The sequence below is a fragment of the Nomascus leucogenys genome, chromosome 5 (assembly GCF_006542625.1).
Source record: "Nomascus leucogenys isolate Asia chromosome 5, Asia_NLE_v1, whole genome shotgun sequence".
Lineage (NCBI taxonomy): Eukaryota > Metazoa > Chordata > Mammalia > Primates > Hylobatidae > Nomascus > Nomascus leucogenys.
In genome coordinates, this window is record NC_044385.1 from 124,815,640 (window position 1) to 124,842,250 (window position 26,611).

General features: G+C 40.3%; 1 protein-coding gene across 30 annotated transcripts in view; it reads right to left on the reverse strand.

Annotated features, from left to right (window-relative positions):
- The window catches only part of DOCK9 (dedicator of cytokinesis 9), a 293,699-nt gene that overhangs the window by 85,664 nt on the left and 181,424 nt on the right, over positions 1–26,611 (reverse strand). For all 30 annotated transcript variants that reach the window (XM_030813620.1, XM_030813623.1, XM_030813617.1 and 27 more), the window contains exons 10-27: positions 24,987–25,061; positions 23,388–23,528; positions 22,698–22,901; positions 22,190–22,312; positions 18,607–18,689; positions 17,919–18,041; positions 9,125–9,204; positions 8,857–9,044; positions 8,657–8,722; positions 7,045–7,137; positions 6,228–6,351; positions 5,494–5,615; positions 4,336–4,422; positions 3,597–3,686; positions 2,451–2,566; positions 2,117–2,186; positions 1,110–1,235; positions 455–526 (exon numbers count right to left, since the gene is read on the reverse strand). In XM_030813620.1, the coding sequence (XP_030669480.1) occupies positions 455–526; positions 1,110–1,235; positions 2,117–2,186; positions 2,451–2,566; positions 3,597–3,686; positions 4,336–4,422; positions 5,494–5,615; positions 6,228–6,351; positions 7,045–7,137; positions 8,657–8,722; positions 8,857–9,044; positions 9,125–9,204; positions 17,919–18,041; positions 18,607–18,689; positions 22,190–22,312; positions 22,698–22,901; positions 23,388–23,528; positions 24,987–25,061 (1,983 nt within the window). The remainder of the gene's footprint in view (positions 1–454; positions 527–1,109; positions 1,236–2,116; positions 2,187–2,450; positions 2,567–3,596; positions 3,687–4,335; positions 4,423–5,493; positions 5,616–6,227; positions 6,352–7,044; positions 7,138–8,656; positions 8,723–8,856; positions 9,045–9,124; positions 9,205–17,918; positions 18,042–18,606; positions 18,690–22,189; positions 22,313–22,697; positions 22,902–23,387; positions 23,529–24,986; positions 25,062–26,611) is intronic.

Sequence of the window (26,611 nt, forward strand, 5' to 3'; positions counted from 1 at the left end):
GAATAAATGTCTATGATGGTCAAGACACTTAATAAATGATGGGTAACGACACTTAAAATTTATGCTGAAACTGCAATTTCCATTTCAACAAACGTGAAGATTTCTAAGCTAGTCAAAGGAAAAGACATATTTTTCTTTGGGTTAATAACCAAGTGATTCAGGAATACAGCCTTTGGGGCCAGATTGGACTCAAAACCTGGCTGCTCCACTCACTGGTAGCATGACCTTGAGCAAGTAACTCAAGCATGCTGGCCTCAGTTTACCCATCTATAAAATAGGTAAGAACGGTACTTCCCTTAAAGTGTTGTTACGAAGCTAAAATGATTTATTACTTGTAAAGCACTTAGAACAGTCCTGTAACTGGCACAGAGAAAGCACGAAGAAACGTTCGCTGTAAACCAATGAGAGATTTCTTTCCCCCTAAGAACACAAGCTTCCACTTGAAGTAACATACCTTAACTTTGGAGTTCTCTATCAAATGCTGAGCCATGGATTTGATCAGTACATCAAAGAAAAACCATGAGTACTAAAAGAAAAAAGAACAGGACCCAGTAAGAAAAACAACAAACTGGTAGGTAAGACATGAACTCTCTCAGGCTGACAATATTATTGACATAAAGCAGGTGTGACCCTAAAACATGGCTGCACCTCTTGGTACATTATGATCAGAGCCAAGAGGTGAACGGCAGATGTCCTCTGCTTGCACAAGTTCAGCAACAAAGAGCTGCATCCTGCCGGGAAACTGGACACCTGTGCTCGGCGTGGCACAACCAGCACGAGACTCTGCGGGGTTACGGGTGTAGTCTTTCCCCTTCACTGACCTCTGCTTGGTGACACTTGTCTTTAGAATCTCTAAGTCATTGACCTTCATCACTGATTTGAACATAATGACTATTAATCCTCAAGAGCCAATGAAACACTGAACACAGTGACGCTTTGCAGCTCTTCTCTCAAGACACAATTAGAAAAGTTGGTATCAGAGAACACTACCCCTTTTTAGGGAGTGGTGTTGTCTCTAAGAGCACTCAGAAAGACTGTGTTGATCAGGCTGTGGAGTGAATTCCTGTTAATAAGTTTCAATCAAAGCCACACTGACTCTCCTGACATACCTTCAGTAGTTTGTTGCTGGTGAGGAAATCGGCGGAAGGCTTGAGAATCGTGGTCATGGATTTCGTCAGTTCTTCATGCACTGTCTTGTATTCAGAGGCAACATATGGCTCAGCCTTATATGCGTACTTTGAAGAAAAGGGAAAGAGACTTTAATGCACTGGCTCTCCAAGGTGGGCTGAAAGCTTGAGAGACTCCCAAGAATGAAGATCAGGGACTGAGCTACAGTCTCATTTGTGGGAGAGGAAGGTGTGGATACAAAGATGGGAAGGGTGAGTGTCATGTGATAAAAAGGAGTCCAGGATGTCTTCAAGAAAATATGAGTCATCCAACCCGGTCAAATCAGTGACCAGCCAGCCCGTAACTTCACCTGTGCCAGGGGCTTCAAGGAATGTGTGGCACAACGATGTTTGACTGATACCCTAAAGGTCCACAACTTTACTTTTTAAATTATCACATAGTTGTAATTTACAAAGGTATTTAATACTAAACAGAATATGTGCATCTGTTTAGAATAGTAACTGCCACTCTACTTACTGGATGTTGTATATAAATAAATAACTTGTTGATGTTTATCCTAACAACATCTCTTGCTATCCCACAGAGTCATCTAATTTGACTGTAGCCAGAGCTAACCTTCTTATCTGGGAGAAACAGTTTTGCTGGAAATTATAGATGGAAAGAAAAAAAAAGGAAGACAACTAACGTTAGCAGAGGCCTAGCCAAGAACAACTTAAAATTCTTCTTTAAACTTCCACATTGAGTCATATTATTTGGAAAACCCATTAAAAGAAATGTAATTGAAGGAATGGAATTAAGTAAATTAGTGAATGGCTGCCCCTCTTTGTACCTCCCCTATTCAGGTACAAGCATTGGCTATGAGGAATAGAAGAGAAAGCATACGTTACAAGCACATCCTCAAATAACCAGGCTTGTAAAAAAATAAGTCCTTAGAAGGAAAATTGGAGAGCCTCAGATGTAAGTGATCAGAACAGTGTGTTTTACGTACCTTAACATATGACCTCAAGTGGCTCTCCAATCCTTCCTCATGGCACTGGGCAACCACATGAATAATGACCCTACACACCACAGGAGTGAATAAAGCAATGAATATGTAAAAATGGAAACATTTCATTATTATCACAGCAGTAGTAGAACAATGATGATGCTATCAGCACTTAGGAAACAAGGAGACAGGGAATTAGACGGGGTCCTTACATATGGGATCAAAGACATTTCTTAAATATAATGTTCAGCACACCGTAGCATCCCAGCTATGCATGACTGTGCTCCAGATGTGGACAGACTAGAAGTGAGGAAGAGCATCCATCCACCTCCCTTACCGAGTCACATTAACTGCGACTTCTTCCTGTGTGGCTCTGGTGAGGACTCGGAACAGCTGGTTTAGGATAGTGGGCAAGAAGGCGATCATCACGTGGCCTTCCATCGCATGCAGACTCTACAGACACAGAATGGCACAGTTCATGTTATCCTTCTAAAAGTAAACCAGCCTAAAGTAATATCCACTCTGTTCCAAATAAGGATGAAAGAACTCCCTCTAAAACAAAGGGAAGGCTGTGATGGGCAGAATGTCCCCAGAGGCGTCTGTGTCTTAGTCCTCAGCACCTGTGAATACATCACATATTCACAGGTAAGGCTGCTAGTCAGGCCTTATGACAGGGATTATCCAGGTGTGCCCATGGAATTGCAAAGGGCCGTAAACCAGAAGAGGGAGACAGAAGGGGAGAGGAGTCAGAGGGAGCCGGGACAGGGGAAGCAGGGTCAGAAAGATGCTGTGTGGCTGTCTTTGAGATGGAGGGAGGGGCCGCAAGCAATCACATATAAAAACTTCACTGTTTATGTGGATATGTATCCGTTTTCCTTGTTAAACCAAACAAATTTCTATCCCATTTCTCACATTTCTTGTTTTGTCTCATGCCCTTTTAGCTATTTCCCGTTTCCAAAATGCTCCCCACAGCCACGTTCTGGATGAAGCTCCCGTAGACAAACTCTGCCTGGCTCTTGCTGCTTAGACACTCCAGGAACCCCTTGCACAAAGCTGGGACTGGTTCTGTGCATTATTTCTTTATTTGATTTGTCTGCCTAGCATGCAATCACCAAGTTTACAGTATCTCCTACAATGAACTAGAAATTCCCTAAGGGTGAGGACTGAAGTCGCTGCTTCTGTGCCCATCATTGTGCTCGGTACCCAGGGAGGTCCATCTCAAGTGAGGGGTTTTCCATGCGTGAGAAACAGTATGTTTTAAAGATCCTGCCTTGAGCAAAGGATACATGGGACTAGGACACAGGCAGGAGTAGTGCCGTTCCTAGGTCCACTTCTTACCACTATCTAAACCTCATAGAAGCTACTGGTGTGAGACATCCAGGTAAGAGCTTCCAACGGGTGAGAACAACACTCACCACCAAAGAGAAAACCCAGCCTACTCCAAACTCATTTAAAAGGGGATACTAAGAAAGCCATGTGATACCTTAAGGTACTTTACGAGTTCGTTTCCTAAGGCTTGGGCTCCAGATTCGGTTTTCTGACAGTACTGGAAAAAATTATGTAAATGCTGATCCTGAGGTAGGGAAAAAGGAAAAGAAGAAAGTCTATTAGAATACACGCTGTGGAAGCAGAAGCATTTGTTTCTTGCAGCATGCTTTTTTGCTGTTTGTTTTTTTTTTTTTTTTTTTGAGACAGAGTCTTGCTCTGTCGCCCTGGCTGGGGTGCAGTGACATGACCATGGCTCACTGCAGCCTTGACCTCCTAGCCTCTTGCAATCCCTCCACCCCAGCCTCCTAGGTAGCTGGGACTACAGGCACACATCACCATGCCTGGCTAATTTTTGTATTTTTGTAGAGACAAGGTTTTGCCATGTTGACCAGGCTGGTCTCAAGTGATCTGCCCACCTTGGCCTCCCACAATGCTAGCATTGCAGGTGTGAGCCACCGCGCCCAGCCTCATCTTATTAAGACTAAAAATTGATCATATACAAATAACATCAAGAAGATCCTCCAACGAAAGAGGAAATCTGTTGCAAAATGATGCTTCTACTAGTCATTTATATGAATACATATGAGCACTTTGGTTGTACTTTCTTTCTTTAGAAAAAGATCTATAGAGTAAGAATATAGTAATATAACACCTTAGGATTTTTTTCTTCTTGCAAAATGGTGCAAACTTTGTCACAGAGCAGCTACTGCTAATTTTGTTGAAGGAGCACGTACCTGAGTATACACTGTGGAAACCAGATGAGTGGAAATTTTCAGCAGTGGCTTGCCTCCATCTACCCATTTAATTTCCGGACCATAATGCTAAAAAAAAATATGGAAGAAACAATATTCCTACAGATTAGTTATTTTGGCTCTAACATGATTATCAACGAGGGTAATGATGAGGGACTGAAAGAGGGCCCAGAGAACTTTAGTGACTTGGCAACTGTGCCGGGCCCACAGCAGGAATGCAGCTGATACACATTTCTGCCCCCTTTCTTCTCCCAAAGTACAATGCTTTTATTACTGGATTTTCTAAGTTATCTTTTCTGTTTCTTTGCAGCTGTGTGAGTTATTGTTCATTTGAGAGGGAAAGAATCCTATTATACCAGCATCTGAACCCAACCTGAGCTCAGGATTCTGAAGACGACAGTAAAAGGTGCCAGATAAAGCAAACAGCATAATACGCAGGCCTGGCACAGGCAAAGGGTCAATCGTCTGCTCACACTAATTTCAACTTTTGAAACCTCCATTTTTCTGTCATGCTCAATTATACAATTTATTCTTCTTTGGGAAAATTTAACTATTTGTCTATAATATGAACTCAAATTTGGCATCATTTAAATGCAGACAAACATAAAAAGAACAGGCTTTATTTGAGCATGTTATAAAGCCGCAGTCCATAAAATTTAAGATGGCTAAAAAGAATGCAAAACCAACAAAGCAATTGAAGAAATCTGGGGAAAATTAGGCTTTCAAGAATCAGAAAGGTTTCAGAATGTGCAACCATGTGGGTGAGAGATTTGGCGTACTTGACTTACTTTAAGCTGGAGGAAAATTCCTAATAGTCTGCATGACCCTAAGAACTCATCTTTATTTGAGCATGGCCAGTCGGCAGAGACAGACCTTATCCCAAATTTCCAAGTCTCTATTTTCCCGCTGAGACTCCACTAGTACAGGGCTTACAAAATACCAAACTGTAATTCTGACATTGAGGTAACTGCTAACAGCACTGTCTTCAATTGGCCAAAGTTTACTTGAAAATGAATAACTAACATCAAAATGGTGGAGGAGCAAAAATACTGTTTGCTTTTTGTGTGTTATTGTTGTTTTAGTTGTTCTTTAATGTTTTCTGAAGAAATTGGGATCAACCAATCTTAAAATGTGACATACCCTGCCCATCCCAAGCTCCTGGTAGCCAAGGTAGCCTGAAGGAAGGTTCGCTGAGACCGGGATGTGCTGCTCGCTCGTCACCACCCTTCCGTCTTTCAGGAGGGGAAGCCAGGAGTAGCCAACTATTGAAAACAACAACGACAACAACAGAACACTGTGAGTGTATGAAAACTTATGAAAGCAAGCCAATGTAAAACTGTCTGATTTTTAAGAACTTTTCCTATCAATTAGAGTAAGAAATTTAAAATGCCCTAAATGTAATCTCTGCAGAACATTGTCTACAATGTACTTAGGCCTCTTTGGGGTTAGAATTCTACAATCTTCTTTTATAAAAATTTACATATGCAGGCTGGGCATGGTGGCTCACACCTGTAATCCCAGCATTTTGGGAGGCAGAGGTGGGCAGACTGCTTGAGCTCACGAGTTCGAAACCAGCCTGGGCAACATGGCGAAATCCCGTCTCTACAAAAAAATACAAAAATTAGCCAGGGGGTGTGGTGCGTGCCTGTAGTCCCAGCTATTCAGGAGGCTGAGGTGGGAGGACAGCTTGAGCTCAAAAATTAAAAAAAAAAAAAAAAAATTACATATGCAACCCAGACATGCTACATATCCGTTACCTATAAAATTCATCTAAAGATCCCTTTGCAGAAAGATGGAAATTCAGAATCTTAATACAATTTAAGAACCTAATGTTACAATTATTTAAAATCAAAGGAATGGTGAGCCCCCCCAACCTTGGGTTTCAACGACATCCCTCTTCTTCGTGCTTCCTTTACTTGAGTTGTCACAGCTGACATGGAAGAATGTGAGCAACAGGTGATGCTTTTCATGCAGCTGAGTGGGCAACTCTATTTTAATCTGCAAGGAAGACAAAATAACAACCGAATATTCTAAAAACACAGAAATTCTCAGTGGAAGCAGAGACACTATGTGCTACCCAGCGCATAAATGTGCACTTGTTCTCCGAGCGGATATTAACATTTGCACTCAAAGATACTGAGACTATAAATTGTGCCAAGCGAGAAATGAATCCTGAATTCACCACTCAGAAACAGGAAGAGAGTTGATGGTATTTCTAGGAAGAAATGGAAAACACGTGACAGTAACTATTACGCTAAGTTACCACAGCCAAGGCATTATGAAGAACCAGGATAGAACATTCCCAAGTAGCATGCATACAGTGGTTTCAATGAATTCTATTATAATTTTATGTAAGCAAACCCAATGATAAGAAAGGTCCAACAAATGTAACAAAAGTATGAATTTGATAGGAAATATACCAGAATATTAATTGTGGTAGTGACAATGGGATTATGACTTTTTCTTTTCTGTATTATCTGCATTATCCAAGTTTCTATTTCTTTTAATAATGAAAATGTTACATTTACAATCAGAAGAAAATATATAAAAGAAATACTTCAAAATGCAGTTCTAGCTCTGTAATTTCAGTGTAATATGCAACTTCTCTTGAATTTTGCTTTACCAGGCAAATACATTAAAGTTTCCCTTAAAACTGGTCAAACTGGGTTTTCCCTTGAAAACATCACTTACCTCATCATAAAATTCTGGGTTTTGGTGATGGTGTAAAACTGCAGCAAAGGCGCTTCTTGTGAACACTGGCCCACCAGGTCTGCCATAAATGCACTAAAATAAGAGTTACCAAAGGGAAACATCAGGGTTCGATTAAGTAAGAAATTAAACTCGGATATATCGTAAAGGAGGAGGCATTCCTATGGCATAGACTTAGCATCGCCACCTCTGATGGACCCCAGGCCTGTGAGCCCCGGACTGCTGGGTCCTGCCCACCTTCTAGCTTGCCTCAAAGCCCATCTGCCTGCTCCCCTTCCTGCCCTTCCAGGTCACAGCCCTGGATGATACCTTGCTCACTGTTCCCTTTCACATTTCCATGCCTTTTCTTATGCAATTCTTCTGTCCAAATAACCTTCGCTTCTGCACGCATCAAGAAAACGCTCAAGCATTCTTCAAGAAATTGTCAACTCCTTCCATGTGTCCCCTCAGCATTTTTCTGTATTAATTTTCAGTTTTGTCGAAAACTCCATTTCGTACCATCTGTCCACCAAGATCTTTTTCTCCACGACTGTTTTTCCCACTTGACTGAATTTCTTGAGGACAGATACTATATTATATATATATATATATATATTTTTTTTTTTTTGCATCTTTGTCTCCTTCTCCTCTTAGGAAGTCACTTTAACATAGTCACAGTAAAACAATTTGGGTTATGGAGCCAGACTTCCTGGGTTTGAATCTTGGTTCCACTAATGTTTTACCTTAGGCAATAAATTCTGCACTACTCCCCTCACCTAAAAAATATGGATAATAGGCCGGGTGCGGTGGCTCACGCCTGTAATCCCAGCATTTTGGGAGGCCAAGGTGGGCAGATCATGCGATCAGAAGATCAAGACCATCCTGGCTAACACAGTGAAACCCCATCTCTACTAAAAATACAAAAAATTAGTGGGGTGTGGTGGCGGGCACCTGTAGTCCCAGCTACTCGGGAGGCTGTGGCAGGAGAATGGCATGAACCCGAGAGGCAGAGCTTGCAGTGAGCCGAGATCGCACCACTGCACTCCAGCCTGGGCAACAGAGCGACACTCCATCTCAAAAAAAAAAAAAAAAAGGATAATAATAATACTTAACTCAAAAGACTACTGAAAACCAAAAGAGTTAAACACACACTAGAGCAGTGCCTGGAGTACAAACAGCTTTCAATAAAAGTTACCTATAATCTACTGCTATTATTATTACTATACTGTAGTAAACATTTAATAAAGATTATCGATTGTTGATCAGTTATTATTATTTCTATTATCAACATTATTCATATCATAATTCTTAGCGCCCACAGTATGAGCACTTGGCTCATAGTAGATGGACAGTAAGTGTTTGCTGAATTGAGTGTGTATAAGAAACTTTCATCCTTAAAGAGAATAAAAAACAGTCAATTAGGAGCAAGAACCTAAATATTCCATATTTGATAAGATTTAGCATATATGTTTATATATTGTAACGTTATATATTTTTGATTTGTGTCAATTAAAATGTGCTAAATTGTTTTAGTTGTACAGTATCATGAAAGTGCATTTTGAAAACGGAAAAATCAGAATATGTAGGTGAACATACGTTAAAAAAAAAAACAAACCTTAAGGGGCTGAGAGTCTTCCTCATCTGAATCTTTGAATTCAATGCAAATCGCAATATTTCTAGCCTGTAGCAACAAACAAAACAGAGTAAGAAAAAACAACAAAGTCAGACTATGTAAGCATTTATAAAAGAACATGGGAAGCTGAATCTAAAGGGAGGGTTTGACATCAAGAATGAAACCGCCATCTTCACACTCACCTTGGCAAAAGACTTCTGACTGTCATATTTCAAGTACTTAGGATAAACGTAAAGGTGATTGGTGTAGATGGTGTAAGGCTGAGTGTGTTTTGGTATGCAGGGCACAAATTCCTCCACTTCAAACGTGATGGGAGTTTTACTGCAGGTTTCAAATTGTTTTGTGGGAATGTATGATGAATTAACATAATCTGCAAAGATATTCAAAATAACTCAAACTGAAGTAAAACCCAAACTAACAAAAATTCTATTATGTAGAACTGACACTTACTAGGGAAGTCTGAGGAAACATTATCAATTGTAATGTCTAGATTGCCTAAAATCACTGGGAGCTTAGCCATCTTCTCAGGTCTGCAAACAAAAGAAGAGAAAAATCAAACATTTATAAGTTAATTCTAAAACCGACACTCTAGAGCAGCACTTCCAAGAGAAACATAAAGCAAGCCATAAAGACAATTTTAAACATTCTAGTAGCCTCATGAAAAACAGCAAACAGGAACTGGTAACATTAATTTTAATAATATACTTCATTCAACCCAATAGGTCCAAGATATTACCATGTCAGTATTTAACCAGTATAAAAAATGTGCACTCTTTAAGTCTTTAAAACCAGATATGTATTACCGGTTTTATACTTAAAGCACATCTCAATTCAGACGTCCTGTATTTCACAGGACAGCCACACATGGCTAGTGGCTGTGCACTGCACAGTACAGGTCTAGATAAAGAATATCAGCAAAACAGTTATAGCTCAAGTGTTCCTGAACCACTCCAGCCTCACCATAAATATTTGGCTCATTGAGAATCGTCACCATTTGGGGGAGCTAAGCTATGAGGATGCAAAGGCAGCAGTATGATAGAATGAACTTTGGCGACTTGGGGGAAAGGGTGGGAGTGGGGTGAGGGATAAAACACTACCCATTGGGTACAGTGTACACTGCTCGGGTGATGGGTGCACCAAAATCCCAGAAATCACCACTAAAGAACTCATTAATGTAAGCAAACACCACCTGTTCTCCAAAAACCTACTGAAATAAAAAATACAATAAAAAATACAATCATCACCATTAGGAACTAGAAATCATCTTAGGCTCCGGTGTCCAGCACAATGCTGGGTACACAGTCGAAGCTCACTGAAATTGTTGTATTAATATTTGTTCTGACTCAATCCAATATAGGAATCCCCTGTGACATTCCTGACAAGTGCTGCTACTGCCTCACCCTTCCTAGTGACAATGAGACTTCTGACTCTGCGGTTTTGACACTAGTCTGCTCTTGCTCATAGCATGGTGAAATTCACCTCCCTGAAACTTCTACTCACCAAGGGGTCTAGTGATGTTCCTTTATCTTTCAACCACCTATACTACACATTCTGAAGCCCTCTATTCTCAGCACTTTTGCACCTGCCCCAATGTCATTCTGTCCCAGAAGAACCTGCCATTTATATTACAGAGCCTGGAACCGCATAAATCTGGCCAGTGTGGGTGCACGGCTGGGTGCACAGCCTCTGTCTGGTTTTCAGTAATATACCTGTCTACTAACACAGCCCCAAAGCTATTACTTTTAGGTAGCCATACCATCCTAGTGACTCACAGGAAATTTACAGTCACCCAAAATTCCTACATCTTTTTTCACGTGCTTATTTCTTTGTCCTTTATTTATATAATTATATTTTTGAACCTCAGAAGAGAATTTTTGTCTTGCTGAAATTTCATCGTATTGTGTTCGAGCTATTTCTAGTTTATCAAAGTCCTCCTAGATCCAGATTCTAACATCAACTGCATTAGATATTCCTAACAGCTTTATGTCATAAAAATATTTAATCAGCATGTTATAGTCTCATAAAAGTCATTGATAAAGATACTGCACAGAATATTGCCAAGAACAGGCTCTTTCCCAAGTCTCTGAAGGCCCATTTCCAGACTGACACTAGCTCATTAATCACCCTCCCTAGCATCTGGTTTTTCCAGCAGTTGAACAACTGCCCACTCACGTGTGCAGCGTTTCTCTGACTTGTTCACAGGCTACCACGGCACCCACACGTGGTAAATACATTCTGCTGAAGCCTTTGCACTCCTCTACTACACCAGCGTAGCGGCACAGTTACAAAGAGAGAAGAAATGCGGTTAGGATGACTAGTTCAACATGATAGGACTTAGTCTTAGGAAACAGAATGCCGCCTCACAGTCCTTCCTAAGCCACCTGTTTCAGATTTCCTTTAGAACATTGCCAAAGATCACCAAAGCACAGGGACTGGCAGATTCAGCATTTGGTTTTGTTCCCATTTTTGAAAAGTTCCTACCTACAATTTTGCAGATTCTTTGGATATGACTGCTGACTATTAAGCAGCCTCACGTGTCACTCATCAGTACATCTTGGAATATTTTTCACCTGAATTAGGACTGCCCTAAAATTTCTAAATTCCTGCATCCTTAAGACTAGAGACAATGTTGAGAAGATCCATTGTGGCCCATCGCCAGCTCTAAGCTGCTAAATCTCTTTCTCCTAGGGTCCTTTCCTCTCATTTCCACTTGTCTTCTGTTTACACCTGAGTTTAAATGAACAGTTCCTGAAAGAGGTAACCGTCTGGAAGGCAAGTCAATGATTTTTCACATGTTCTGCCTTCTGTTGAAAAGATTTCTGGCCAAGAGCTCTCCGGGTACATCCAAGCACTCCTCTGCAGTTTGCCCCTGTGCCTGTGGTGTGAGCTGCTTCACACACACAAGATCCTTTTCTTTTGGTGGGAGAAGGGGCAGCAGCCTTCCCTCAAGGGTCAGTCATTTCCTGAAGCCTCTCTCAGCTTCACATAGAATTCTTCAGGGGCATCAACCTTCAGACAGGGGGTTTTATGAAGGTATCAATTTTCTTGACATACGGTGCCTTGCTCACCTCTTTAGTGGAGGAATTCAACACCACAACACATCACAAGACACTGCGCTCCACAAAATTGTAGAGACACCTATGAAGTTGTATCTGCTTTGAGTTAGAAATATTCTGTTTATTACAAATTATACTTTTAAATGTAAGTAAGTATGCAAGGGTAACAGATTTCACCCCTCCTAATTATTTCCACCTATGAATGAACAGGCATCTTCGTCACCATTTTTAAGATCACTCCAACATCCTCCACATATAAATTTTTGAGAGAAGTGGAACACAATTCAAATGTTTCTAAGCAACACATTTTAATTAAACAATCTTCACTTCACTTTAATTAAACTATAGAAATCTTCCTATAGTGTATTGTGTCCTTCTGTGCCTAACTATAGTTATTTCTTAATCTATTTCCTCCCTCTGCTGAGAGATTTTACTTGTAGTTGCTGCTTCTGTAAAGGCATTCTTTCTATGTGTTTCTAAGCACATTTCTGAGTTCAGTTCCATATTATGTAGCACATGGGCTTTTAAAAGTTTTTTTTTTTTTTGCCAGCTTTAAGTTTTTAAAAACCCAATCTCAAACTCATTTCAAAAGTTTATGGTTTTTGTTGAATCTGGTTTAGTAGACATCAAACACTCACAGGCAATAAAGATTTTACTGCCTTTTTATGCATTTCCAAAGTGGTGGTTGTGTGCATGTTACACAAAGTGAATTCTTTCATGACTGAGAATAGTTTTGGTTTTTTTGCTTTGTTTTGTTAAAGAGTACCTATATTCTATGCAAAATTCATAAAATAATCCTTGAACATGAAAACTAATCTTAAAATTACATGAATTAAGTAAGCATGCAATACAGACACTTGCAGGATGCCTGGCCTCTGGGAACTGCTCCTGTCCGTGTGTGAATGTAGAAGTGAGGCTCAAACTCTCTCTTAGGAAAATTTTCCCTTCCCACTGCCCATCCATTTCTGCTGACTCAACAACTCTCACAGAGGAAACGGGAATGGTATCATCAACTAGCAGTCCTCCCATGCCAGCAGATTTGGGGTCCTTATCTAAGTGTTTCTGCAGCCTGGTCCTCCCTTCCTGACTTCCTGTATTGGCTCGTTAAAATGATTAGCCGGCAATACAGGTATGTTTGGACTGCTATTGGTGGTGAGTTTAATCTTCTAACTGTGTTTTGTGAAAGGAAATATTCCCTAAAAGCTTTGGTATCACTTAAAAAAAAAAAAAAACTATATATGATTGAAAGAAATTTGAGATATTTTTGTTTAAATAAAAACCACTGAGTTTATGTCTAAGAAGAAAATTCAATAAGCATTTATCAAGTACTTAGGATATGCTGCAATGTATGTACTCAGGAGAATGGAGGAATGCAAACAAGACATGATTTCTTTCCTCAAGAAGCCAAAAGTCCAGTAGACACTGTAAGCTACTTACAGCATATGAGGGCAATTACTTTCACAGAGTATGTACAAACCTCTACTGGAAGGCAGAGTATCTAGATCTATCAAGAGGGAACACGGGATGAGATCAGTATTCACGGTGGGAGAAATCACCTTAATGCCTTTTGCATTTATTCCCCACCATGGTTCTAGCGGGCAGGGGCTATTATCCACCCTTAAAAAGAGGAGGCGGCTCAGGCAGAGAAGCCAAGTAACCACCTCCAGGACTCCCAGCACAGAAGTGAGCCACAGATTGGGCTTTGAAAGATGAGTAGAGTTCCCTGACAGAGACAAAGGAAAAGGGGAAAGTGTGTATGCTGTATGTGTTTGTGATTTATGTGCTGCTTGATGAGGCAGGAAGGGGACACAATTTGGGCAGAGAGAAAAGCATGGCAGAGGGAAGTCCACAGTGGGTTTAGAGAAAGTCAAGCAGCCCTACCTGGCTTGAGTGCAGGGTAACCAGAGCAAAATAGGGGTAAGACTGTAAAACTTGGATGCAAAGAAAATGAGTGTACAAATAAACATAGATACATTAAGTTGCATATGCAAAAACCTTAGTAGTATTATTACCTAAAATGTCCAACGTAGTACCATTAAAAAGGTCTACATTTTAAAGAAAACGTCTATTTTTATACTTTGCCTTCATGCCTTCGCATTTCCTGCAGAAGTTAGAAAAGATGAGATACCATCTTATCCATGAGATACCACCATGAACAAATCAAATAGAAAGTACCAAGTCTCTCTTCTTATAAAATGTCAGCAATATCATCCACCTGACAGAATCGCTTTCTTACTAAATCTTGGAACATATCCCTGGGTAATTATTGCAAGGGAAAAAGGAAAGTGGCTTATGAGCTTTGGCAGCTGTTTTGTAAAGACTGAGATAGCGTGAATAAATTTTTCTCATGCATTATTAAATAACATTTTGAGACACCCATGGGGGTAGAAACAATAGCTTTGGATCCAAGCTGGTGCCCAGGCCACTGACATGAGATTGTTTCCTGCAAGATATAAAGAGGAAAGAAAAACAGCAATGCAAAGTTTTTTTAAAAATGAAAAAGGAATCCTCCACTTCCTCTAACTCTGTTGTGAAGAATGCAGGGAGTGGGCACCAAAGTTTCTTTGGATACTTATTGAGGAGCATGGCCTCACTTATCCTGCTGCGTCTTCTACGCTGTCACCATCGGATCCCTGTTTTCAGGTTTCTGGCTCTCTAACCGGTCACCTGGAGCAACTCTTTACACCAATGCCCTCCTGCTGAGGACACGCATGAAGAAGTGGTGTGCAGAAGAGAACCCACACTTGGCTTTCCCTGGGCTCTTTGCTGCCTGGCCACAGGCTTTCTGCCCCCATCGCTTTCGGATTAGTGACCATGTGAAGCCCCACTCCCCAGCCTCCACTGAAGACAGGACCGTGCGCTGGGGCTGCCCCTGAGGAGCCACCACTGTGGGGAAGTCTCAAGCTAACCAGCCTAGGAAGTAACTTCTGAGACAGGGCTCCAACCTCCATCACATGTAAAAAACTTCATTGTTTGTTTTGTCTGAATATAAAAGTGTTAGTTTTTTCAAAGTTCATACAAAAATGACAGAATGCTATAAAGTGGAAGGTGAAATATCAGCTATCAACCCATCCCTCAGAGATAACCATGATTATTTGGCATATATCCTAAATAGCTATTTTTATGCCTATCTTTCCTTCTAGGTAGCTACTTGCTTATCCATTTCTTCATTTACATACAAAAGAAATACATAAGATACTTTCTTTCAAAAAATATAGTAACACAGATATATTTGTTCTTCCTTAATAATGTAGTGTATTCACTTTCCTAAGTACACACAGACCTACCTCATGGTTATTAAGAGTTGCATGGCAGTTGAGTGAAGGAAAATACTGAAATCTATCCAACTAAAGGTGACTGGTTTTTGAAAAAATTAGTAAGAATGAAATTTTCTTTAAACTAAAAAATGACAATAATTACTACATGATAATATATTACCCACTACCAATAGAGAAGATTTTTTAAATATTCTAACTGTGGCTTATAGGTGTAATTCTGAAAAATCAGAAACACATTAAAAGTCAAAAAATGGCTGGGCGTGGTGGCTTACACCTGTAATCCTAGCACTTTGGGAGACTGAGGCAGGAAGACTGCCTGAGGTCAGGAGTTCGAGACCAGCCTGGGCAACATGGTGAAACCCCATCTCTACTAAAATACAAAAAAAAAAAAAAAAATTAGCCGGGCGTGACGGCGTGCACCTGTAGTCCCAGCTACTTGGGAGGCTGAGGCAGGAGAATTGCTTGAAGCCGGGAGGCGGAGGTTGCAGTGAGCTGAGATGGTGCCACTGCACTCCAGCCTGGCAACAGAGCAAGACTCCATCTCGGAAAAAAAAAAAAAAAAAGTCAAAAAATGGGGGAAGAGTTAAATAATCTATGGTCTATCTCAATGGACTATTATAATATTTATGCATTAAAGATGATGTCTATAAAAATGTATATATAACACTTTCAGAAAATACTTTGAGTTGTGCAGGGAAATATTATATATTTAGTATGATCATCGCTACATAAGATAAACTAAAATAAAATGTAAAGAAATAAAATGTAAAAAAAAAATGATCCCCCCAGGCTAGGTGCGGTGGTTCACGCCTGTAATCCCAACACTTTGGGAGGCCGAGGCAGGTAGATCACAAGGTCAGCAGTTCGAGACCAGCCTGGCCAATATGGTGAAACCCCCCCCACAACCCCATACTAAAAATACAAAAATTAGCCAGGCGTGGTGGTGGGCGCCTGTAGTCCCAGCTACTCGGGAGGCTGAGGCAGGAGAATCGCTTGAACTCGGGAGGTGGAAGTTGCAGTGAGCTGAAATTGTGCTACTGTACTCCAGCCTGAGGGACAGAGTGAAACTCCATCTCAAAAAAAAAAAAAAAAAGTTCCCCAAAAGTTCACCACAAAGGTTAAAACTAGTAGTAAACCTTTTTTCATCGTTTTATTCTTCTGTATTTCTCAAAACTTCTAAAATGAATATGTATTATGTTTGTAAACTAAAGAACCTCTATGATTTAAAAGGAAAAATAAGGTACTATTCTTTCATTTAGTCTTTTATGAATAACAGATTCATAGGGATCCAGGGGCACTCCCTGGCCAAGACCTGTGTCCTTACCAGTCAGATAGTGACTGGGAATTTGGGGCACCTGTACGGTTCAAGAACCCTGGAAGGCTAACCCACCAGGCCTCATCCTTCACCAGCATCCTCCTCTCCCCCTTCTCCAATTTCCTACGTGAGCTGTGAAAAGTTCATTCCAAATCAGCCCACCGGACATGCACTCTGCTTCGCTGAACAGGCTAACCTTATCTGTCCAGGTAAGATTAGCTTCATGTCAGCAAAACTGAGGTTGCACTTCTCATTAAAGCTCCAAACAGGGGAAACATCAAGACAGTCAAAAACTGTATAATCACATAACTGAAAGAGACCTTGAGAATCCTTTCTACCTTTTTGAGCCTCTTGACAAGGAATTTCACGTCGCTGTGAAGGCTGAAGCCGCCTGCTGACGTGGACGTGATTGGATTCTGATTAGGAACACATCTCTGTGTTTTCAGAACTTACTGAGCCTGTTTCTATGACTCATATCTTTTCTATTCCTACTACTGAAGACAGATAAGAAAAAGGTAAAATGAGGTTAAAGAAAGCTAAACAGGCATTCTTGAGTTCTAGACAAACTGATAAGATTGTTTTGATATGCACAAAAAAAAAAGGATACCTTTGGCATAGAATAGTTAGCATTTGGCTCTCAGCTATTCTTTTCACTTCATATTTTCTAGCGCCCTCAGCTCTTTCACCTTCCCAGAATTTCCCCAGAAAAATTCTAAGACCCATCTCCCTAGCAAAGAAAATCAGTTTCAAAGGCTCAGAAGTGAACTCTTTAGGTTGTAGCAGCAAAACAGCATAGAGGTTAAGAGCACAGACCCTTGGGTGAGACTGACTTGGGGAAGCTGCACACCTGTGATGTTGCACACATTCCTTGCTCCCTCTTTGCCTCATTGTTATGGGTTGAATTGTGTCCTCCAAAAGCATGGTGAAGTCCTAACCCTTTGTACCTATGAATGTGACCTGTTTGGAAACAGGGTCTCTGCAGATGCAATCAGTTAAGATGAGGTCACTAGGCTTGGCCCTGATCCTTTATCACTAGTGTTCTAAGAAGGGAATTTAGACAGAGACACACAGGAAGAGGACCACTTGAGGCCAGAGGCAGAGTAGAGCAATGCTGCCACAAGCTAAGCAACAACTGGTGCTAGAAACTTCCAAGTTAGAAACCTTGCAAGTTATTTATCTTAGACTATTACCACCCCAACACCCAATCAGGAAGCCAAGACCCAGTGATCGTATCTCTTTGACACGACTTGAATTTGTCCCCGTCTTCCTGTTTGCACTTGCAGTGGCTTTGCTGAGTCCTTTCTCACCTCTTGACAAGGTTCCTCAACTGTTTCCTCCCCACCATAGGCTCATCCCTACCCAACCCACCCTTCACAGCATCACCCAAAACATCCCCTACAGAATTCAAATTAACTGGTTATTCATCTGATTTTCACCCCATCTTTCTTCTCAAGGGTTTGAGGAAATGCTCCACGCTCATTTGCCATCCCCTCTGATGTCTAAATCGAGCAATGTAAGTGACTGCTCCCCTGTTCCTCCCTCCCCACTACACAGCATCTGTCTTTCAGGTGTGGAAATAAGACCTTGAAACTCACTTCCGAAAGTCTGCAAGTAACTTGAGCATGTCATCATTGGATAGCTTATTGCTGTCTTGCCTGTAGATGGCAGAAAATCTGGCATTTTTGTCAAGATTTCCAGATGCATCCTTAAACAATGTCCTGAAATGGCAAAGCAACATTTCTAAACTGGGTTTCCAAAACACCAAAATCAATTCATTATTTAAATCTAGTTTCTATGAGAAGTCTAATTATTATTCCATTGGCTATAGCCAACAGAAATCTCATTATCTAAAAACATGGAAAACATCTATGGGGATGAGGACAACTAAATCAATTTACATAGAAAACAGTTCCAGCCAATGGCTTGTGCTTAGGAAACAACATACACAAGTCAAATGCTTAATAAGTAGAGTCAAGAGATAAAGATCACCCCAGGCCTCACTGGAATGCCCTGACTTCCAGCTGGAGGCATGTGGTTGGGTCCTACAATCCCAGCTCTGCAGCTAACACTCCTGTGCACCCTGCCAATTCCAGGTAGCACCTCTCCAGACAGTGTCTTTCCTCTCGGTGACTCTACTAAATGATGTTTTTCAAAATTTGGCCTTATGTATTTCTGTTTTACACATTCAAATCCTCTGTCTCTGAACAACAAACAGAATAGGCCTATTGACCCATCCATGTATCTATCTATATTGATTTAAAAGGTATAAAAGGTGTTCCTTACCTTGCTGCCCAAGCAAATGGCATTCTATACTGTCCTAGTCTTTGGCATGCCTGCTTGGCATTCTTCAGCACCTTCTGGGCCACCTTGAAGACATGAGAATAAAGCTATGAGATACTGTATCTCACTGAAAGAACTGTGACCTCAAGAGCCATCCTTACATGCTCACTAAATAAGCCCTTACCATAGCATCAGATGCATAGAAAAGCACATCATACAGTAATGAATATGGCTGGATTCACATTCTGTGCAGAGTACTTTATTTAAGGCATTCTCTAGCAGTGATTCTCAAAGAATACAGAACGAAGACTTTCCAAAATTCATGTCTCTTCTTTGGTCTTTATGGGCAACAAACATGTCGTTTCAGAGGTTTTCATACATCTTTATGACTAAATACTACTTATTATAAGTCTACTGAGTTATTAATAATTACTATTTGGTATCCATACCAAAATACATCACATTATTAGGATTTAAAAGAGAACACTAATTAAAATAAGCTTTCGCAGCTCCTAATGTGCACTAGCTTATGCTGATTCCCACAATATAAGGGATAAGATATTAAGATACTGACTTCAGTTAGGCCGGAGTTCTCAATGCTATATTCTTGCTTTCTAAATATGAATTACTGCTATTTCTACTTCCTAATGATCAGTTTTGGTTTGTTGTTGATTGACTGATTAATTCATAGTGTACAATGAAGCTTATTTGCTTTTAGCCTAAGGCAGGCCTATTATTAATCATCTATACCCCTATTGCTAAAAAAGATAATGCTTAATTTTTCCAAATTTGTCTGTACTATGATAGTGCTTTGTCATCAATGCAAAGTTTGATTGTCTCAGAGTCATAGTGAAGGATCTTTCACATTACTTAATTTTTTATTTTTATTTTTTTTTACTGAAGGGTCTTTTACGTAAGTATATCAAAGTCAAAACAATTTTGGGAAATGTACTCCAAAACCAAAGTGTGCTATAGCATCAGCATCACTGTAAAAATGCAGAGTCTCAGGTCTTGCCCCAACCCTCCTGGATCAGAACATGCATTCTGACAAGACCTCCGGTGATCTGTGTGTACCATCAGCCAAAGGAAGGATCTAGAAGGATCTAGATGACAAAGCTGTCTGTCTCTAAGTCACACTGAATCCAGCTGTATGACTCTGTAGGCCATCAAACCTCTCTGGGCTCCACTATCCACACTCGAAAATGGGGGCTAGGCTATACTTTTCATGATCCTTTCCAGTTGCAAAACTTTATAATCCTACCATGATCATGCTGTAGGAACTGCTGCCTTCATGAGTAACTTGGAAAATACATCCTAATTGGAAGAGATGTCAGGGAATCATCTAGGACCTCCCCTTCTCCAGTGAGGTATGTTCTTGCCTCCCTGGGTGGGGCGACTTAGTGGGGTCTTAGGTGTATGAGTCATAGGGTACAATGGTCTACCTAGCTGCAGGGTCAATTTACTTAAAACATTTTCAGGTTCAAGATTTTTTGGTTCTAACACTGATGAATATGTTGTGGAGTAAAATGAAGTAATTTCATAAAATTTAAAGCTAAAACATAAAACATCAATAAGCCTTTTCTGCAGTGAATGAGGACTTAGCTCTCAGACATATGAAGGGTGCAAATAGAACACAGTATGTGTGAAAGTCAGAGTAAGAAATTTATTTTTTCCATTTGGGCTTTTTTCCCTTTCTCTTTCTTTTTAAAACATCTATTCACAGGAGATACCTCAGAGACTTAAAAATTTCCTCCAAAATGAAAATTTACTCTAAATGATGTTCTAGACCATCTTGGAAAACATGAAGAAACAACTTTGACAGACAGAAAAAAATCATCTCACTGTAATATCTCTGCCAAAACTATGCTAAAGTAAGATGGTTGAGCCTTAATTCCTGCTTTAATTGAATGCTTTGGAGGTGGCAGGAAAGTAAATGCATGAATAATGTACACACAGATCATCTTTACATAACATAAATAATGAAGAAAAAGCAGACTTCAGCAGATGCTCAGTGGACATGAAGGAGTGTGCAGAGGTAAGTTTAGCCTACAGTGATATGTGATTTTTACACCAACATGAGCTGCCAAATTTCAAACCATGCATGAGGCAGGCAGAAGTAACAAAGTTGCTGTGGATGGGCCTTGGAAATGTGTTGCATACACGGTCGGGGGAGGAGATCTTATCTTGGGCCTTCATTGATTATTGATCAAAACATAAAAGAGCTAAAAGAGCTTCTCGTCCAAGGTTTTACAGACTTGGTTTAAAAAAATAAAACAGCTTCTCTCCAGAGACCAAACTTTACACAGCTTTCTTCAGCCAAAAAGGCTTCCTGTTGGAACCAATGTGCCTGGGTAAATGGGCTTTTACTTGACTGGGGCTGTAATACATGACGATGTCTTCTGGGCTTTCTGTGATTTATGGTGCCCACAGCACTGACTCGTACATGATCTGTTTGATCCTAACACTGTCCCTATGAGGAAGGCAGAGGCAAGAAGTAACATCGTCCTTCATGCACAGAAGGAACATCTGGAGGCCAGAGAGGTGATGTGATTTGTCCAAAGGACCCAGATGAGTTAGGCATGCAGCACCCAGGTCTTCTGACTCCGAAACCCATTTCTCAATGGCCATCGTGCATCCTGTGGACACAGCTGTGATGCATGGGTGCCCACAGAGATGAAGATAGGAAGCTCTGAATCCAACTTAGTAAACTTCACTCACAGCCTCTGGGGTATCCACTCCTACTGCTGACCAGTCCTTGTCAGTGAATTCAGGCCTCTCAGATGACCACATAAATTTTTTTTTTTTAAGAACTAAAAATATGTAAAACTGGCAAGGATAATAGCACTCAACAGATTACACTAACCAGGTAGCACAAGGTGCTATGAAGTGGCATTCAAGTGCCCCCTGGCAGCTCCAGCTGTGAGACACACTGAGCAGGTCACTAAGCCTTGGTGAGCCTCAGTGTCCTGAAATACGAAAGCACATCTTGGACTAGATGACCTCTAATATTTAATAATTCTATGGTATGTCCATGTCTAGGCACTTTCCAAGTAATGAACACTACTTTGAAAAAAACCAAACATACATCATGTATGTTTTCTTTCCATCTTCCACCTAAAACTCTGCCCCCTCTAACAAAAACCAAGTGGACCTGAATCACTGACACTACTGGCCAGGTCATCTGAGCCAAGGGCATCTCCTGGTCTCCAGCCTCATATATAAGTGTAAGTGGACCAAAATATAATTTCAGAACCCAAGAGGCACATTAACAAATAGAAGGAACTCTATTTGAATATCATACATGTACTTTCTACAGAGAAAGTTTACTATTAAGCTGGTAATTCCTTTGCAAATTATTTTAGGATGTCAGAATTGTCTAGTCAATTGGAGCATTTTATTTACACATAGGACTACATTTCCTTCAAAATCAAGACGTAAAGTTCAGAGTAAAAACAGGTAGCATATTCTACATCTTCTAGAGCATAAATATGGCTTATGTTTGATTTCATTAAGCATTTATAGTTTCACATAAAGACCTCTTTTCAGATTGCTTTTAACCACCCCAAAGCGTAAAAGCCATTCATACCTTAGAAGAGTCTGAACTTTTCATATATGGCTCAGCGCAATGTGTGATGCTCCCCTGAAGGACTTTTTCAATTCTGGCCACAAGAAATATATCTGGATGAGGACAAGTGACTGAAAATATTCCCTAGGAGACAAACAATTTTCTTCATTAAGCAGAATTCACAGCTGCGTCAAACAAATCCCATGAACATTAAACAGCAAAGAACAGTGAAAGAGGACAACTAGTAAAAAGCACCCAGTGCCAAACTAGTTAGCTGACAAACAGTTCATCATCTGCTCAAAGTCTATTTGGTGAGGGAGGTAACTAGGAGAACGTTTAGAAAGAAGAAATGAAGTTAAAAGCCACTTATTTCTCAGCTTGCTTTTACTGTCTAATAATAAATACTATTAATTAAGAGTCTAATGACCCCACTTGTGCATTACAAGGTCTAATTTGAGCATTTTTGGTCCATTTATGTAGCATGCAAAGTGAGTCTGAGTAGTAGGAATGCTGGGCTCAAACTCCCCACCTGCTTCGGATATTGCATGGCGGCTTCATGAAGGATGCCCTTGAGGACAGATGGGCTCTGCCCGCTGCCATTCATCAGTGCCGGGGACGTGGTGGTGAGCATTTGCCTCACCGAGAAATGGTTCAAGTCTACGTGGAAATCGGCAGAAATCTTTCGGTTGTATTTTATGTCAAACAGGGATAGAGTAACAAAGAAAGGTTCAACCTGAACAAAACAAAACAATTCAACGATCACTATGGCTCAAACAGCGACAAAAGAATGTTGCTATCAAAAGAGAAATGACAAGACCTATTTAGGACTGCTGCCATAAATTACTACTGAAGATAAACAGTCTCATCCTTTTGCATACAGAGAATTAGGTTATAAAACATTTTAGGAAACAAACGAAACAACAATTATTTTACCTTTACATGTTTTGCTACATAATGTATGTTCCATAGAAAACACAGTTGCATTCCCTGAAGCATCTAAGGTGAACTCTGTCACCTGGAAAACTGAGCACAAACCTACCACCCTCATCTTTCATCACGAACATCCTGTTCTTGCAGGCTAACAACCTCCATATCCTGATCCAAACACTGCACCTCTTTGATACCAGGGACTAGGATTTCTTATCCAGGCTGCACTGTAAAGGTACATCTGAAACCTCTGCCTATTTTTTTAATCTTTATTTTTTAAATGAAAAATTACATTTGTAGTGGGTCCTTCTTCATTTTCAGCAACACAGCATTGCAAATTGAAAGATAAATCATTGCACTTGACAAGGATCCTTTTTCCAAACTTCTCTTCAAATGGCTTCACTTCTGGCTCAGCTGATGAGAAGTCAAGCTTCTTTAAAAGAAAATGTAACACATAAATAAGTTATGCTCCAGTTTTTTAAAAATAATCATAAATGCATCCAAAGGAAGCAGAATAAAATATGGAAAAGCTATATACACTTATTTACTCACAACAGTGTTATTATATAATCAGTTTCTATGGTTTATAGTAGTTACACACATAGTTTATAACAATGGTCAAAGACGTGGGCCGGGCGCAGCGGCTCACGCCTGTAATCCCAGCACTTTGGGAGGCTGAGGCAGGCAGATCACGAGGTCAGGAGATTGAGACCATCCTGGCTAACACATTGAGACACCATCTCTACTAAAAATACAAAAAAATCAGCTGGATGTGGTAGTGGGCACCTGTGGTTCCAGCTACTTGGGAGGCTGAGGTAGGAGAATGGCATGAACCCGGGAGGCGGAGCTTGCAGTGAGCCGAGATTGCGCCACTGCACTCCAACCTGGGCAACAGAGCAAGACTCCGTCTCAAAAAAAAAAGACATGATGGTATACCTACTCAATGGATGAACTGAAAAAATACAGAGCTTGAAAATTATGATTATGAGCAACATAACCAATGTCCATCCAGTATCCAACCAAGTGTCCATCAACAGATTTATAAGGATATATAAAATGTAATATATACATACAACGGAATATTCAGCCACAGAAAGGAAGGAAATTCTGACACATGCTACAACATGGATTGACCTTGAAAACATTAAGTTTAAGAAGCCAGAAACAAAGGACAAATACTGTATGATTCCACATTTATGAGGTTCCTAAAATAGGCAAGTTCACAGAGTAGAACAGAGGTTACCAGGGGATGGGGGAAGAAGGAAAGGAAGGTTATTATTCGGTACAGAGTTTCCGTGTGGGAAAATGAAGAAGTTCTGGAAATGCATGGTGGTAATGGTTGTACAACAATGAGAATGTATTTAATGCCACTGAACTGTACACTTAAAAATGGTTAAAATGGTAAATTTTATATTATGTGTATTTTACAATGATAAACAAAAACTTCTTAAAAGCAAATAAAAAGTATAGACATATAAACACACATAAAACAGAAAAGTACTTATCCTTAGAGTTAAATGGAAAAGGTTTGTATTTGAGCCTGAGCCTGGGCTAGTCAGGAATTATCACTGACTCCCAGGCATCTGCAGTGATACCTGTTATTTTCTGATAATTATTTTAACAGATAAATTAGATGTTCTTTGTGAACTTGAGAATGTGTTTCAATAAATCGCTCCCAATTTTCAAACATCTATTGAATATCAAATATCCACAATAGTAATGCTATGTGATAAGATTATATGTTTTTATTTTTCCTCTTTTCCCCGAATTTTCTATAGTTATTTTGCTTGTCGTTCCAAAATAAACAAAGCAATCAAATAAACAATAAGCCCATCAGTGATTTTCTCTCCCACACTTGGTTTTAAATATTAAACATTTAGATAGTTCTTACCTGGGCATCTGGGTCCAAATAAAAAAGTTTGACTCTGCTTTCACTTTTCAGTTTGATTTCTGCTTCTCTTGCACTCTGATAACAAGATAAATAAAAATTACATTTAACAAAATCCTTTTCTTGCAAAGGTGCCCAAATACATTTAAAAGCTGCCCAGTCCTGAAGGTTGACGCTGCTGGAAAGCTCTGCCTCGTGTTGGAGAGCTGCCGTGTGTGCCAGGGAGTGTGCAGCACACAAAGTAAACGCTAGGAGGAAAAAGACATGAAGATGAGATTCCTGCCCTTCTGAAGCTCACAACCAGTGGTAGAGTCAAAGTCAACACAAAGAAAGCAAAAGAGAATAATTAAGCATCTGTGTGTCAAGAAAGACTTCATAAAGTAATGGAGTATGGGACAGGCTTGGAATTAAGGGGCAGAATCGAGCTGAACATCCCTGGCTGAATGAAAAGGATGCACAGACAGACACTGAGGATGGAAATGAGCCCAGATGCTAGAAAGGATTTAATAGAGTCCAGTCTATGACTGGGTGCAAGAAGGGGAAGAGGAAGGAATATATTTTGAATGATGAGATAGAGAAAATGATGGCTGATCTTGAAAGACAAGATGCTGATTAATTCAATAAATATTCATTAAGCACCTCTTATGAGCCAGGCCTAGAGATACGTGAAATGTGAATGAAGGAAGTCCCTAGTCCCAAGGAACACCAGGTGGGGACAGAGCATATCAACAGGTAATAAGAAAGACAAGAGAAAGTTTAAGGTACAGTGGGAGCTGACTTGGACTAGGGGGTGGTAGTCAGAAACCACCTCCAAGGGAAGGCCCATCTGCAAGGACAAGAACACTTGGCCAGGAAAGGAGAAAAGTGCATTCTAGAAGAAGGCACAGCAGGTGCAAAGGGACAAGTCACACCTGAGCAATGACCAAGTCATTCATCATAACTGAAAGGCAGGGCATGATTTAAAAAAAAAAGTGAAGAGAAATAGTCTGGGATTTGAATGCTAAGGATTGGGGATTTCCCACCCCTTGTTTAGCATCTCATCAAGAAAAAAACCATAAAAATGGGCAACCAGCAGCCCACAGGGCTGCTTTGCCAATGGCATAGCCATTCTTTATTCCTTTACTTTCATAATAAACTTGCTTTCACTTAAAAAAAAAAAAAAAAGGATTGGGGATTTCACTCAGAATCTAAAATATCCTGCAACATTTTAGGTAAGAGAATAAAATGAGTTTCACATTTCAGAAGCATCACTTGGGCAGGGCTGAGGCAAAGGGTTAAAAAAGGATAAGACCCGGAGGCCCAAAATGTCTTTCTTGGGTTATCACACCAGCCTCCCAGTCTCATAGCAGGGCCGATTAACAAATCCCACATTTCTAGCTTGGGCAGCCTGCTAAATGGTGAATCCATGAACAAGACAGAAAACTCAGGAAAAACAAATCTGCCAAAAAGATGATAATATCTTTATCATCTTTGTGTAGAGACGCCTGCATAGAGATGCCTGTGGAATTTCCAACTGGAAACATCCAATAGACAGCTAAAGGGACGAAACTTGAGCGCAAGATCGAGAGGAAGGCTGGAGTTCCAGACTTGGGAGTGGAGGAGATGTCCTGAGGGAGAGGGTGAAAGTG